At 37.6% G+C, this 17,000-nt stretch overlaps 1 protein-coding gene across 1 annotated transcript; it reads left to right on the top strand.

The window, feature by feature from the left end:
• Positions 1-279: 279 nt before the first annotated feature.
• Positions 280-15,040, top strand: AKAP12 (A-kinase anchoring protein 12; the record flags this gene model as incomplete). The annotated part of the gene is made up of 2 exons (XM_027874722.1): positions 280-5,192; positions 12,067-15,040. Coding segments are annotated over 2 exons (4,917 nt in total), but the record flags the coding sequence as incomplete, so codon positions are not given.
• Positions 15,041-17,000: the final 1,960 nt, after the last annotated feature.

Raw genomic sequence — 17,000 nt, 5'->3', positions numbered from 1 at the left:
TTTTCATTCCTTCTGCTTAAGGTCAGAAATGACTCACCTTGATTCTTTCATTTGGTCAACAGATTACATTGTGCTTTGAACTTCTAGATTCCCAAAGGCGCTGGAGAATCTGTCAAGTTACTTGGAAAGTTGAGTTAGAGTACCAGCTTAGAAATGACCTTGGAATGATCCATGTGTAGAGTTCACTAAAATATACTATAGTGTGACTTTATTGTCAGTTACGATTGTTTTGCATCTTAAATGAACACATTATCTATTGAATCATTATTTTAACCGTTTTCTTTTCTTTTCTTATCTTTTCCAACAGTTGGACAGAGAGACTCCGAAAACATGATTGAAAAAGATGATGTGGATAATACTCTGGTAGCTAGGTCAGCATCTAGTGTGCAGGATGTTCAGGAGACTGTGCATGAAATAATTGAGCAAATGCCTTTGTCAGAAGATAATATAGAAGAGTTGGAGCAACCTACAGAATCACAGTCTAATGATGTTGGATTTAAAAAGGTTTTTAAATTCGTTGGCTTTAAATTTACTGTGAAAAAGGATAAGAATGATAAATCCGACCCTGTTGAATTACTCACAGTCAAAAAAGATGAATATGATGGTATGGGAACAAATGGAGCTGATGAGCATCAAGATTCTGGTTCAGAAAATGAAGCTTTACCTAAAGAGACTGAATTGACCCAGTTAGTTGGGACAGATGAAGAAAGTCAGAGAGACAGTGCAGATCCTGAGGAAGGCAAGAATTCTGAGGAAGAGAAACAAGAGAAAGTAGGCAACAAATCTTCTGAATCTGAGAGTATGTCATCATTCAAAAAGTTTTTCAGTCTTGGTTGGGCTGGCTGGAGAAAAAAGACCAGTTTTAGGAAATCTAAGGAGGATGAGCCAGAGATTTCTGAGAAGAAAAAGGAGCAAGAGGTGGGGAAAGGAGATGTAGTTGAAATTGATGAAGAGAAGAAAGAGGATACTACTGAACAGTTAACTGTTTCTGAACATCTACCCCCCCAGGAGGCCATTCAAAGTATAAAAGATTCCAGTGTGTCTGAGAATGAAAAAGTACATAGATCTCCTGAAGATCAAGTTCAAGAAGCACAAATATCTTCTGAAGAGAAAGCTGCTCCTTTAGCCACAGAGGTGTTTGATGAAAAAGTAGAGACGGTAGCAGAAGTTCATGTCAGTACTGTGGAAGAGCAAGAGCAAACAGAAGATCAAAGCGCTGAGGTAGAACAGGTTGTTGGGTCTTTGTTCCTTGCAGCAGCTGAAACGAGTGCAGATTTGCAAAAAGCTGAAGTGACACAGAAGCTGGTCAAGACCAAAGAATTGGTGGGTGCCTCTGGAGATGACTGTGTTAAACTAGTTGAACTAAGTCCTGTAGAATCAGCTTTGTGTCAGCCACATGAGGGCATCACAAATGAGGTAGAAATGCTGTCCTCACAAGAAAGAGGGAGATTGCAAGGAAGCCCATTAAAGAAACTTTTTACTGGTACTGGCTTAAAAAAACTGTCTGGAAAGAAACATAAGGGGAAAAGAGGAGATGATGAAATAAAGCCAGAGGAATCAGGGGAACTTACACAAGCATCAGTAGATTCTCCAGAAACTCCAGAGGAACAAAAGGGTGAAAGCTCTGCTTCATCCCCCGAAGAATTGGCTGAGGCTATCTCTGTAGAGACGGGTATCATAGAAGCACCACAAGAGGTTGAGATTGAAGAAGAAGGTACTACTTCAGATGGAGAGAGAAAGAGAGAAGGTGTTACTCCATGGGCATCTTTTAAAAAGATGGTGACGCCCAAGAAACGTGTTAGAAGGCTTTCTGAAAGTGACAAAGAAGATGAAGTTGAGAAAGTAAAGAGTGCCACTCTGTCTTCAACTGAAAGTGCAGCCTCTGATAATCAGGAGGAGATGAAAGGACATGGGGATGATCAGAAGACAGAAGAGCCAAAGCGTAAGGTTGATACTTCAGTATCCTGGGAAGCCTTAATTTGTGTAGGATCTTCCAAGAAAAGAGCAAGGAAGTCGTCATCTTCTGATGAAGAAGGAGGGTCTAAAGTTGTTAGTGGAGATTCCCAGAAAACAGAAGATGCAGGAAAAAACAAGGAATCTGGGACAGAAATAACACATATGCATTCCCACGAAGGTGATCAAGGGCAGATAAATTCTTCCCCTGAGCTAGCTGGAAGCCCACTTGAAGGTGAAGGCATTTCCACATGGGTGTCATTTAAAAGATTAGTTACTCCAAGGAAAAAGTCAAAATCAAAAATGGAAGAGAGACATGAGGAATCTGTAACTGTTTCTGGCATAGAACATTCTGCTTCAGATGCAGAACCTGTGAAAGAAGAATCTTGGGTTTCAATCAAGAAACTCATTCCTGGTCGAAGAAAGAAAAGGGTAGATGAGAAACAAGAACAAGTTCCTGTTGAAGAAGACCAGACGGGAGTTAATGAAGATGATTCTGATATCCCAGCTGTTGTTCCTTTATCTGAGTATGATGCAGCAGAACAAGAGAAACTTGAAGCCCAACAAGCAAAAAACATTGAAGCAGCAAAAACAGGTCTACATGAGGTGAAATCTGGACAAGCAGAAGGTCCAGGAACAGAGGAGACTATTGAGGGACTGGTTCATGCAGTTGGTGTGACTGTTGTAGAGGGGGAGAGAGCAGTTACAAGTATTGAAGAAAGGTCACCATCTTGGATTTCTGCTAAAATTACAGAACCTGTTGAAGAAGCAGCAGATCAACTGAAACAGCAGACTGAGGAGATACTTGAAAAAGAAGTCCTTGTGGAAGTACCTGTTACTAAAACCTTGCCAGATATAAAAGACACTAGCAGTGACACTATTGTCAGTGAGCTGGAGTTAACTTCTGAAGCAGTGACAGCTCCAGAAGAGGCAGCAGAAATAACAGAAGCCTCTTGTGCGGAAGAGACTACTGAAATGGTTTCTGCAGTTTCACAGTTGACTGACTCTCCTGATACTACAGAAGAAGCTACACCTGTGCAGGAGGTAGAAGACGACACACCCAATTTAGAAGCTCTTAAGCAGCGAACTCAGGAAATAATTCAGGCAGTTATAGAAAAAGTTAAGCAATCAGAAGAATCTGAGATTACAGAAACAGTTGTTTCAGGAGACACACTTTTAACAGTTCAGAATCTTGAAACTAAAATACCAGAGAAAGTGAGTGTGAAAAAAGCTGAACAAAGTGGTGATCACCAAGAGGTCAACTTAGAAATTGGAGAAGCAGCTGTGCTAGACAACAGTAAAATGATGCATGCTGAGATGCAGGAACAGGTACAAGCAGCAAAATCTGAAGATATAACCATTAATGGTGGGCAACAAGAAATAATTGAACAAACACCTTCAGAAAAAACCTTTAATATTAATGAAGTTGAAAGGAATATAGAGGTGAAGGAATGTAAATCATATACTGATTTCACAACTTACCAAGCTGAGACTACAGGCATTGAAACATCACAAATTCCAATGGAACCGGTAACACCAGTTGAAATAAGTACAGATGAAGTTACTCTTGTGGTACATTTTGAAGATAAAAGTATAAAACAGCAAAAAGGCAGTGATGTTCGTGACTCTGTACCTGCATTAGGATCTGAAATTGTAGAAACAACACGGGCCACTGTATCAAGTGATAAGCCTCCAGAAAGTCCTGGTTTCCACTCTTCACAGGGAAACAAAGAAAAATCTAAAGTGGAAGAAGTTCCAGTACCTGATGAGGAGCAGATAGTTGTGAAAATGGTGCAGAACCTTTCAGGGACTGAAGTCGTTCAAGATTCAGGTCCTTTTGTTGATCAGGAAACGAAAGAGACAATAATTGCAAAAGAACAGGTCTCTTTAGACACGGAAGTGATGGAGTTACTTGATCAGACAAAGATAGACCAAATTGAACTGAAAGATGAAAAAGTTACTGAAAGAGACAAATTAGAATATGAAAACAATTCTGAAAAGGTTGAACTTCAGATCAGTTCTTACTCAGCTTCAGTGGAGGAAGAGGTCTTGGTTCAGGAAGAGATAGTGTCCTCTGAAGTTCTCAAAGTTCAGAGGTCTGAGGCTCAAGAAGCATCTTTGCCATTAACAGCGGCGGCAATAGTCGAGAAGGCTGTAGCAGAAGCTGTAAAACTTTCAGAAACATCACCTGAAACTCTGGATTCTGTAAATGTTCAATTAGTAACTGAAAAAATACCTTCTGAAAGTATGCAAGACTCTGCTACTGCTTGGTCAGACCAAGCAGTAGTCATGGAAAAGCATTCTCTCACAGAGTCTGTACTTCAAGAAAAATCAAAAACAGTAGTGGTATCTGCTATTACAGAGACTATCAAAAGCTCCGGCTTCATGAAAAGACCGGAGGAAGAGTCCCAGAAACCGTCAGATGCAGCCAGTGTTGAAGTTGTTTCTCAGGAAGTCGAACCAACTCTAACCCAAGTAGAACTTGGAAAGGATGAAGATGATATTTTGACCATCAAAACCCAGAGTACCGAAATTGTGCAAAATGTCATTCAGACTGCTGTTGATCAACTTGTTAGTGCCAAAGATCTAAACACTCAGACTTCTGGACTTAATGCAGAGGAGCAGGCTCAGATAAGAAAATCTGAAGAGGAGGATACCATACATGTATCTGAAAGAAATGAAAGTGAAGTTAAATCTGTTCCAACTGAAAACTTAGGGCCAGCAGCTGTTGAGCAAATTCCAGATGTGCCAGTAATTTCTGGTATTTACAAAGAAGTCTCTGTTTCTGAAGGTTCTGAAAGGGTAGTGGCCATTGAGGTACAGATACCTGATTTAAAGTCAGGTGAGCAGCAACATGAAGAAACAGCACCACAGCTCGAAGAAAAAAAAGAAGCCATTGAAACAAAGACTGAGCCAAAAATTGACAGTGCAACATCAGGAGAAGCACCTAAAGGAGAAACCGAAGATGACATTGCAAATGCCCACTCAGATGATCCAAAATTAGTACCAGGGGAAAGTAATGGCCTATACAAAGAGTCCATAGATTCAAATGGACCAAAACTAAAGGAAACTGTCCAGGGCCTGGAATACCAAGAAAGACTAGTACTAAAGGGAGAAAAAGAAATTTCTAACCAGTCAGTAGATGATACCAAAACACAGACACAAGAGGAGGTACATAAACATGATGAGCCTTGTGAGTCTCCACCAAAATCAGCACCTAAGGAGTCAAGAGGCGTAATGTAAGTACAGTGCCTTTTTTCTTGTAAAATAATATTCCATGTTTGTTATACATGTACAATTTTATGTATATTCTAATTTGTTCACAGTAGTCATATGACCATTTACAGCCTTGTGGAAGAGGGAACTCAAAAAGTTCAAGTGACAGTCTTGATCCCCTACTCTAGGACGTACATAGCCATGCTTCTACCAGTCTAATTCTATCTGAAACAATTTTTTTTAAAATTCCAGCTCGTTTTTTTTTCCTAAGGATAAATAGCAACAATAATCTTTGTTGTGTAGTCCCAGTAATGACACAGAATGAATGAATGTTTACAACGCTAAATTTGGCCTATTTAAATATGCAATCAAAGGCCTTGAGGCATTATAAGAAATGAATTGGGTAATGGACATGGCATGCAGGTTTTCCCTTAAGCCAGTCAGTCTGGTTCTGAGAAGTAAAATTAACTTTTTGAATGAGCTGTGAAAAGAAATTATCTGACTTAGTTTTATTGGTTGTTATAAGGCAAATTTCTGTCATCCTTAAAATAGCATATGAGCAACAATAAGCTAACATTTCTGCTTCATTTTTAATGGTTTATTGATGCTTTTGTGTTTTGTATTAAAAATGGCCTTCCTGCCATTGATCCCACCCCTGTGAGAAAAGCAAAAAAACTAACACTTAACAAAAATGACAAAGAAAACAACATTTTCTAATGGTATATGCTTCTTGTAGTTTCCCACTCTGTTTCTGAGGAGGCAATTGTAGTCTGTTTTCTGGAACCAAGGATAGCTACTGTAATTAATATGTTAGGCTACCTTGTAGTGTTTTTAAGTTGTTTGGAACATTGTATTCCTGATTCTGCTTATTCCGGTCTATCAGGACTTATGTCTCAATTTTCTGCATTTCTCATTGGTCACTTATTATGACAGAATTGTGTCCCATTACATTTGTATATCATAATTTGTTCATTTTCCATTCTTCTGGCACCTACTTTGCTTCCTGGTTTTTTTTTTTGTTTTTTTTTTTTGCCCCCCACAAGTGTGGTTTTTGTGAATAGGTTGATATTCATGTTGCTTAATGAGAAGTTGGGTGGCAGCATAGTGGGGAGAGAGAGTTGGTCTAGAGTCCTGATAGCATAGTAGGGAGAGAGAGTTGGTCTAGACTCCTGACAGCCCATATGGGGTTATGACTCACAGTTTAAGAAGTGCTGAAGGGGTTATGAGTGGAAAAAGTTTAAGCCCTGGACTATAGAGTGAGGAGAACCACCTAAGTTTCAATACTGCTTCTGACCCATGATGACTGTGTGATTCTGGGAAAGGTCCTTAACCTTTCAGAGCTTCAAGCAACTCTTAAGAGTATGAGGGGCAGAGAAAAGAGCCTATCTGCATTGGTAGAAATTCTTCATTGGGAGCTCCCTTCATTGATGATGAACATGTTATTTTTTTTTAATGGTTTGGTATACAGTTCACAAAGTATTCTAACTTAAAACTCTATAAAGTGCTTGCCTCAGATATTGTTACTCCCATTTTACTGATGAGAAAAATGATACTGAGAAGGGTAGAGTGACTTGCCGTGGTCACACAGATGTTTCAGGTGCAGATTTGATCCCAAGTCCCATAGAATCTACAAATTTCAGAATTGAAGGGGGCCTTAAAAGTCATCTAGTCCAACCTATAACTGAATCCTACAGCTCACTCAGTTAGCCTTGTCTTAAAGATCTGTCTATGTAAACCTGTTACTTCCTGAACCAGTACTCTCCCACTTTTGGTTAGTTCTAATTGTTTTTCTTTACATTACGCCTAAATTTTTCTCTTTGTAACTTCCTATATTGCCTGTTTCTGTTCTCTGAGAGAGAAAAAAAAAAGTCAAGTTTCTCTTCCACTTCATAGTCCTTCAAATACTTGAAGACTGGCTCCTAGGCTCCTTGATCATAGATGTAGATTTTTTGCCTGTGTCTTCTCTTCCATAAGTTGTACATTTCCAGGATCTTCAACCAGTACAAGTATGGCATGGTTTTCAATATCCTGGCTACCTTTCTCTTGGTGTTCCCCATCTCATCCATAACTTCAAATGTGGCGATACTAAAAACTAAGTACAATAACCTAAATAGGGTTTGAGCAGGGTGGTCATAATAAAAATTACTTACCTTTAGACAGTGCTTTAAGGGTTTCGAAGCCCTTTACATGCATGTGATCTTGAACAACATTGTTGAACAGCAGCTCCTCCTAGGTACATGATAATATTTTTGGTTATTTAAATTTTTTTATTTTCTAAACTTCAACACACAAAAAAATTCCACATGCAAAGTAGATTACATATGAAACCATGAACCTGGACACAGTACTTGATTTCAAAAGTATATTAATAAATTCATCATGTTTCTTTCAAAGCTATTCTGTTTGTGTTTCCTTTTGAATTTCTGTTCTCTTCTGCACATTTAAAAAGATTTTCAGTGACCTTCTTGCTTTAATTTGTGGGTGCTTTTTTTGGTAACCACCTTTTCAGTAACTCCCCTTTCCACCTGATGGTCCCATCCTCAAATGGGAAAACAAAAACAACAAATCCACACATAGGCATAGTCAAGCAAAATAAATCCCCAGATTTACCACATCCAAAAATATATATCATTCTGCACCTTGAGTTTATCATTCTGTTAAAAGGTAGATAGAAGTATTCTTTATTATAAGACCTTGAATTATGTTTGATCGTAGATCTTAAGTCTTTCAAAAAATGTTTTTCTTTTCAAGGTATATACTATCACTATCTTCATTTATAAAGGAAATTACTCAGACCCAGAGATTAAATAAGTGACTTGCTCATGGTTGTAGAGCTAGTGTCAGACCTGAACCTAGGTCTCTCTGGACTCCCAGCCTTTTGCTTTTGCCACCCTACCACTTTGAATACAGTAGGACTCTACACCCTCTATGCTGTGCTTCTCATAAAGGTCCTCAAGCTTGTGTTAGGTTCCTCTCCCCTACCCCCATCTATTCCCCTCCAACTCTATACCTTTTTCAGATAAACTTCTCTCCAGCCATTCTTTCCACATGCTTTGTATGTGTATGCTTGATTTTTTTCTAATACAAGTATAAGTCATCCCTATTCATTAATTAGATTTATCTTAATTTTCTAGTCTGTTGATATTTTTGATGCTGACTTTGGTATCTGATGTGTAGCTATCTCTCCTAGGTTTATGTTTCTGAAAATTTGATAAAACATAGCATCTCCTTTATCCAAGTTACTGATGATAAAACTTAAACAGCACAGGGTCAGGCACAAATAAATGTTACTTCAGGTTGAATCAACCCATTAATGACTTCTCTTTGGGATTTGGCGTGGAGGCTTACTGGTGGAATTGACGGAGGCTTACAGCACAGGGTCAGGCACAAATAAATGTTACTTCAAGTTGAATCAACCCATTAATGACTTCTCTTTGGGATCTGGCGAGGAGGCTTACTGGTGGAATTGACGGAGGCTTGGGATAACTTCCCACACTCCCACAATTCTAGCCAGGACTGTTATGAGCTCGGAAGTTGTGGTATAGCCCTGGGGCTGTTTTTTGTTAACTTTACCCCTAGATGAATTGATCTGGGACTTTCCCTTTTGGGAAAGAAGAATATAAAAGTGTTTTTTTTAGGACTTTGGCTAGAGAGCTCCTGAGATGTCTGATTGACTGCTTTTAATCTCCTTGTCTCTTGGGACAGTTACTCACTGGTCTAACTGTAGTACCATTTAGCCTATCTCTTCAGCTTATCCGTAGAATATCTTGAGAGATCTTTATTAAATTCTTTGCTCGAAGCTATTAAATGAACTCTATCTACAGCACTCCCTTGATCCTGATCAAAAAAGGAAATAAAGCTATTCTCAACCCATTTGTTCATTGCTTCCTTTTCCGACTTAAAGGTTACCCCTTTCCTTTTTAAATGTTCACATTCCTTTAAGTTCCAGAATTTTTCCAGGATTAGAAATCGGTATCACTGGTCGATTGTTTTCAGATTTCATTCTCTGAAATTATAACTAGAATAGACCACTCTGTTTTACTACAGGATGGAAATTGCCCCAAGGTTGGGAAGTTATATTCCTCTTAGGAGGAAGGCAGGGGTTAGAGCCTGATGGTGAGGTGAGTTACAGTAATGGGACATGGGTAGACTTATTCCCATATTGGTCTGGTAACTGAAAAGGGAAGCTGGACAAAGCCTGCCTCATTAAGTTCTGCAACTTTTCCTGTGGAAGGAGCTGTGTGTGAGGTCATTAAGACCCGAGATTGCACAGCCTAGAGGTAGAAGGAAGGGGTTGGGTGGAGATATAGGGTCTGGGTTGTATTTTACCAAAAACAGCTGCCTCCCCAATTCTGTGATCCTATCCCCTTCCAAAGTTTTGCCCTACCCAACTACTCAAGTTTTCCTGTGTCATAGAGCCCAGGATACAAATGAAAAAGTTGAGGAATAGAATCACCTTCACCTGTGCCCTAAGATAACTGCTCCCAAAATTTTAGATAGGAGCAGAGGGGAGGCATTGTGTTTCAATGGAAAGAATACTGGATTTGGATTTAGAGCAGCACTTCTTAAACTGGGGGTCAAGACTCCATATAGAGTTGCTGAAGGGGTTGAGAGTGGAAAATGTTTAAGAAGCCTTGATTTAGAGTATCTGTGTGGTTTTGGGCAAGTCATTTCCCAGACCTTTAGTTTAAAAATTTTGCAAATGAAGATGGCTTTGAGATGGGGGTGTTCTGGGTATGTATACTTCAAGGATTCAAGAAGTGCTTTTGCGGGCCTTGAAGCCTAGAGTTCTCTGCAGTCTCACAGAATGGTCAGGAAATAGGAAAGGGAATGGGGGCTGGGGAGGAAGCACTAGGCTGTGCAGGCTGTTTGAGGTCTCTGGTAGTGCCCCAAGTTTCTGCATTGGATCTGCACTGCTTTATTTTTCAATCACTTGGAATTGGATGACAGGATCCAAAAAAATCTTGGCATGCTAGAGCTTTGGGGTGAATCAATTCAATAGGGATACATACATGTAAAGTCATAAATGAAAAAATCAACTTTAAAAGTACAGAAAGGGGAGTTGTGGGTAGACAACATTTTGTCTGAAAAAGATCCAGTGGTTTTTTTGGATTTCAGTAATGTACAACAACAGTGATCTTGGGCTATATTAAGAGAGGCATATATAGACCATCTCCCAGGAATTAAGGAGATGATAACTCTTATGTAATCTGTGCTAGCCAGAACACAGCGGTAGTGTTAAGCTTAGTTGTCTTGCCATATTTTTAAATTCCATCGGTAGGCTAGTGAGCATTCAGAGAAAGGCAGCCTGAAAAGGCTATATATTTTCTTATCTGTGTATTATTAGGTATTTGGCATCAAGAAACACATTCCAGTTTTATAGCCACAGTCCAAAAGAAAGTGTATCTTAATGCTTTGTGGTCACTACTCCAAATGGTCTGTACTTAAGTTTATAAAATTAAGAAAAATAAGATTTTGTCAGCTGCTATTCAGAAAATAAATAATAATCAAAAGCTTAATAAAAAGCAAAAAGTTGTTACACGCAAAGGATGATTTACATAATCATCTTTATTTGTCCAGTTTATTTGAAGTATGTTTAAAGCACCTAGCAAGGTACTCTTTTAGGTGCTGGAGAGGCAAAGCTAAGAAATACATAGTCATCCATTCTGTGTGATCCCCTTCCACTTCTATAGGGAAATTGGCAGAAGGTGCTAAGACTCATTTGGTCTCTTCATTGTTGGTATTTTAAGTATGATGGCCTTGTTCAGTGACCCAGCAGACATGCTGTTGGATCTGAATCATATCAGTAATCACATTAAACTATAGAAGACATAAGAAAGTAGAAGCTAAAAGGAAGGCTACCTAAAAGGGGAGGCAGATAAAAGGGATATAGAGTTTGTTTGCTATGCACTCAAAGACAAAAATCACTATTTGATGGGGTCCTTGGGAGTATTTCACCTTACAGGGCTCATGTAAGCTTTTGCAAAAAGGATATCATGGAATTAATTGTAGTTTATGTACTAACATCTCTGGATTAGATCAAGTAAAAACATGGATCCATGCTGGAGATGATACTTTCTGGCCTTAGGATATTGGAAAGGGTGCAAGATGACCAAATATTTTGGGGGAAAATAATGAACTGTACTTTGAGAAGACAAAAAAAGCAAAGGATAAAATTAACTTCCAGACCCTGTACCTACTCTTATCTTTATAAATAAGCAGAAAATGCTACATGCACATTGAAGTTGCCACATTTTTACAGTTAATTGAAAATTTAGAGAACTCAAGATTGATTAGGTAAATACTGCTTTATAGACTCCTCCAACAAGATGTCTCTTATGCAAAATATTGCCTTATAGACCAAAGTATATCTCCTCTAGCCAGGTGTTTCCTATGCACATGTATGTGTACTCATAATTTACACAGTAGTGCAATGTAAACTAGACAGTGATATTTAAATGTCAGCTGTTTTGCATACTAAGAGTTTTTATTTCAAAAAATCTCACTAATTGGGGAGGGAGAAAAAATTAAAAGTGCACAATAGAGAACAAAAGAAAACATAGAAGGAAGCAAAGAAAAGCTGATTAGCTTTGAAAACAATGCATAGTATTTATTATATAGGTTTATGGAAATGTATTGTTTTATGTTGAATTCCCTCGTACATTCTCCTGTGTACATAGAAATGTTCTTTTTTTTTCTCATTTTGTATTTAAATTTAAAATGAATAAAAATTTACACAAAAAAACACTAATTTTTGTTGGGGGGGGTTAGTTATTTTGGGTCCCCCTTTACAGTGCTCATCATTAATGAGGACCCTCAGATGCTTTTTTCATCTTTCATTGTCTTAGTACAGAGAAGAATCTAATGATGCTATTTCTCTTTATTTTTTTTCTGTAGTTAATTCAGAATGTGTGTCGTAGGACCAGAATGTGAAGAAGGCCGTGTAAGAAAGTGAAGGCTGCTGCTGATTAGACTCAAGACTGAACTGTGAGAAGAGAAGATTAGGTCTTACTACCCAAAGCCATTCCAAGAGAGCCACTGACAACCCTGAGACATCAGGAGCTATACTCATCATTCTTTTATGTTTGGATGTTAACATTTCCTCTTTTTGAGACATTTCTCTTTTTTTTCACTTGATGACATGTGATGTTTCCGATTTAATGACCTTAATTCTGAACCTTGAGAGAAGTTGGAAACATTTAGTTTCTCATATTCCAAATCTTAGTTTAAAATGCTTCCAAAACTGGAGTGTAATTCTTTATGTATTTATGTGTATATCTTAAATAAACCTTGTTCTGTTTTTATTGTGTATTTTCCTTCACTTACTGGTTAAGGAGATATTCTGTCACATATTATATGAAGTGCCAAGTGCACATGACCATGGTAAAGCACTGTGGAGTTTTGAGCCACAAGAAAACAATTAAGTGAGGCTTCATTTGCTGCTTTCACGAGAGACCTTCCTAGTCCAAAGGTACAATTCCTACTTAAGGCATCCATTCGTGTTCATATCCCCATTTGTGTCATTACTCTGAAATAGGGACTTTTTCACTCAACATAGAGTGAAAATTTGTAGAAACATAAAAAGTTAGCTTATTGATGGATTTCGCTCTGGTGAAAGTTGGCAGGAAGTCTCAACAATTTCAAATTCTATGGTTTTTAGGCCGTCTTTGATTATTTCCAAATGGATGTTGAGACATGAGTGTGCTTAAGTACTGAGCAAAAAGAAATGTTTTTGATGTTACCGAGAAAAGAATGCATTGCTTTAAGTTTTTGGATTCTATTGTTCTTGTATCCTCGATCATATCCACATAACACAGCATGAAATAAGGCAAGTTCTTTAGAAAGTGGTTTTTGATAGATACTAGATTATGTCTTCTCCATATATATGCCCACTTGTCTTAACAGTGTCTCATGATCTTATACATTTGGTAAACTGATTTGGCAAGTGATTTAAATAAAATATTTGCTTACACTTAGGTTTGTTGGTCTTATTAGAATGTAGGATAAACCTGGGACTAACTTTGTTAAGTATTTGGGTCATTATATTAATCAAACCAGGTAGGCTTGAACTACTAACCTCTGAATGTGCCAAGAGGGATCACACCACCAATTTAAAAGATGGCTGTTTTACAGAAGTCTGGACTGCATATCTAAAATCTGTGTTTAAGTGACAGTTCTTTCCTTTAGGAGGTCTTTACCATTTAGGAGGCAAAGATTAGCCACTTACTCAGCTGTCATTATTGATGCAATTCTACCATCTGGTGGTGATTTCTTGAAAGTTATTCAATTTTCTGGGGCACAGTAACATCTTCACTTAAAAGCAAAGGGGTTATTCTGAGAAAAGATTTTAAGAAGCCTTATGAATAAGAAGTACCTGGGCTAATACCTAAGGAATTTGGGAAAATGTCAGTACTTCCAATTATGATCTTTCATGTAAATTATCATGAAAGCTTCGAACATTGGAGGCGTTTTGTCATAATGTAATTGTCACATGTAATATCTTGCTATTTTTATATCTGTGTAGTGTTTTTCCATTTTCCAAGTTACTGTCTAATATGAACATTAAATACCTAACAGTTGGAGAACTAAGACCTGCAAATCCACTTGGCCAAAAAGTCTCTCCTTTCCCCACGCAATTTACTGCTAAAGTTTGTAACTTCTAAAACTGGAAGCGATTTCCTTTCCTGTTGTGAGCAAGCATGGCTACTCAAAAATTAGCCACAAAATTTTGCTATTCACCCTAAGGCATTTAATACTAAATCATGAATAATGGCCTTTAATATATTCAGGGAGATAAAATTTTATAAGAGGCTGAATAGAGTAGTGGATAGAAGGATGGCCTGAAGTTATGAAGACCTGGGGTTTAGTCCTGCCATATACATTGCTTTTGTGACCCTGGGTAAATCACTGTAACCTCCCAGTGCTTTAGCCAGCCATCTAAGACGATAAACTGCAGAGAAGATGCTTACTCACATTGGTAAAGGGAGTTTCCTCATTTAGGAATTTCCTATACCAATGAAACAAAAAAAATTCCATTTGCTTGCTCTTATCAGAAAAAGACAATGTATTTATGGATATTAGAACTGTTTCCTCCTTTCTAAAATAGAATTTCTTTGCTTTGCTCAAAATGGGTATGGAATTGCCTAACTCATGCAAAATCAGTAAAATAGTTTCATTTTTTAAGTAAACACCTTCATACCATGTTTTTTTCCTGATTGCCTCAACTTTGGAAAATTGCAATCATCAAAACCCATTCTCCAGAAGTTGTATATGCTTTGTGTTTTTTGTACCAACACCTGAATATGTCATGGGACATTTTAAAAAATAAATATTGTATACCCATGTCCGCTAAGCCATATTGTTACAGCTGCAGCAGGTAAAAATGAACATCAGTAGCATGAAGCTGCAATTTTGATAGAATTTTTAAAGCTGCTGTTAATGTGTAATGTAAATCCTGTTTAGACCTCGAGGCTAGCTTTAGCTAATGTAAATTGTCTGTAGGAGTTGGGGAGCAAGTGCCTAACCTTGCTTTTATGTATACATATATATCAACATGAAAGCTTGTACATTAGAAAGTGCAACTATTGTAAACTTGACATTTCTTGTTACTGAGGACTATGAAATAATGCCCTGAGATTATTTTATTAATGGTACAAATTAGATGTCTCTGTAACAGATAGTTTGTTCCAATATATTGCCTTGATCTCTAAAACTACAAGTATTCAGCTGAGAGCTGTTAACTTTAACTTGAGTTTAAGCTTCAGGCTTTGCAGATTCCTCTATTCCAAGGCATTGGGTTATAAGATATTTGATTAGTTTTGTTTTTTAGGGTAAGTTTTCATTTATCTAAATAAAATACAATCAAATGGTATCTAATGGGTTTTCTTTCTGTATTCATAATTCAATTTTGAATTATTTTCACTTCTCATAGTAATTACTGATGACATATATTTAAGAGTTTTCCTCATTTTCTGCCACTCAATTAGACTTTTTGATATTCCCCTCTAAGAGCATTATATTGGGTCCATCTGGGCCTATGTTGAGATAAAATAACTAATAGATTGGTGGTTCTTAAGTCACAGATGAACATGAACATTTTAGATGTAGGAAGAGTTTTACTGATCATCATTTCCAAGCATTACTCTACAGGTGATGAAACCTGGGCCCACAGAGGTGGTGATTTGCCAAACATGGCATAACTAGTTCTTTTTAGTACTTATGTAGACCGAAACCATAACATTTTACTGCAAATACTAGCTTTATGTGTTGAAACTGCTATACCTGAGAGTTAAGTAATGGAAAGGACTTTTAAATGTGATAGCTTTTATATTCCCCTCATTTCTAGACACTAATACCATGGGATTGGATCATAGGTTCATAGAATTTGCAAGGGATTTGGGAGATAGATAATTTAGTCCTATGATTATAGCTTTATAGTTGGAAGGGACCTTAAACATCACATCATCTAATGAGTAAACTTGAGGCCCAGGGAGATTGAGATTTACCAATGTTTAAAACTTAAGAAGAGTTCATGTACTGTAAAATCCTCATCTCGCAGATTAAGTTTGTCCAAAGTCACATAATGAGAACCAGTTCTGGTCCCCAAATCAGTGCTCTAACATTGCACTTTGTTAAAAATACCCCTTCACACTTTATAGCACTTTCCCATTCTTTTCATAAGAGCCATCTGGATTAGGCTAGTTAGCTCATATCCCCATTTTTAAAAGGAAACCTGCAGAGCAGGATTTAGGACACACCCAAAAATCATGTTGGCAGAGGACAGATCTTCACTCCTACCTTGGTGCTTTGGGGTGGTTGAAAAGGTAACAAAGGTCCTCAAATAAAGGGGAAGAAAATCCCAAACTCATGTTTGTTTTCTATAAATAGGTTCCTCTTGGTGTCTTGAAAAATCATTAAGTCTGATTTGCATAAAACATTGATGCTTTAAAGGGTCAGCCAATACTTAGGACTTCAAGCATATTCAACATGGATATTTCTCTAGAGCTTACTAGCTTAGAAATGGAAAATATTACTAAGTTTTGTAGTTTCTTCTTAAAAGTAAAACTGAAGACCTCAGCCTCACTGGCTTTTGGTTCACTGTAGATAATGTTACAGGGATGGCAGAGGCAAGTTCAAAATGTCCAAGTACATATTGAACTACCTCAGATTTTTGTCCCCAGAAAAAAAAATAAGCACGGCCTTATCAGGAATCACTCTTAAAAAATGTTAGAAACTGAGAGGTTGTCATCTATTCTAGATGGTGAAGTATGTTGCCAAAGAGGAGCTATGTTTGATATCTAATTGCACGTCAACTTTATCACCCAATGAGATGAAAGCACATACACAGATGCACCTCATTTTAGCACCCCTTCGTAGCAAGTTGGGTGTAATATTTTCCCTTTTAAATGAGTCCTGTTAACTTAATTTAAGAGATGCTTTATCTTAATTTTCATTTGCTCTTAACTGGCCAAAGACTTGTAATGAGTAATGAGAGTTAATTCTTCTTCCAAAACTGGGGTGAGTTAAATGGTATGGGTGAAGGGGAAAGATTAGTGATCTGTAAAGCAATAAACCTGCCTGTAAATACTGGGCAAATCTTTTATAGAGGATATCTTCACTGTTTCCTCTTCTAAAGGGATTTTGGGGGGGGCAGTTTATCCCCTAAATTAAGTTTTATATTTCAAAATTCAGGCTTCAGTATTTCTGTATAAAAAACTGATTACATTTATATTGTGCTTTTGTCCTTTTCAAAACACTTCAAATAAAACTAGTTAACTGAGGGCAGGCATTTTAGGATTGGAAGGGATCTTAGATCATCTTCCAGTTTGACC

Source organism: Vombatus ursinus, unplaced genomic scaffold (assembly GCF_900497805.2).
Source record: "Vombatus ursinus unplaced genomic scaffold, bare-nosed wombat genome assembly UNPS02003443.1, whole genome shotgun sequence".
NCBI lineage: Eukaryota > Metazoa > Chordata > Mammalia > Diprotodontia > Vombatidae > Vombatus > Vombatus ursinus.
This window is presented reverse-complemented; position numbering and strand designations above follow the sequence as displayed.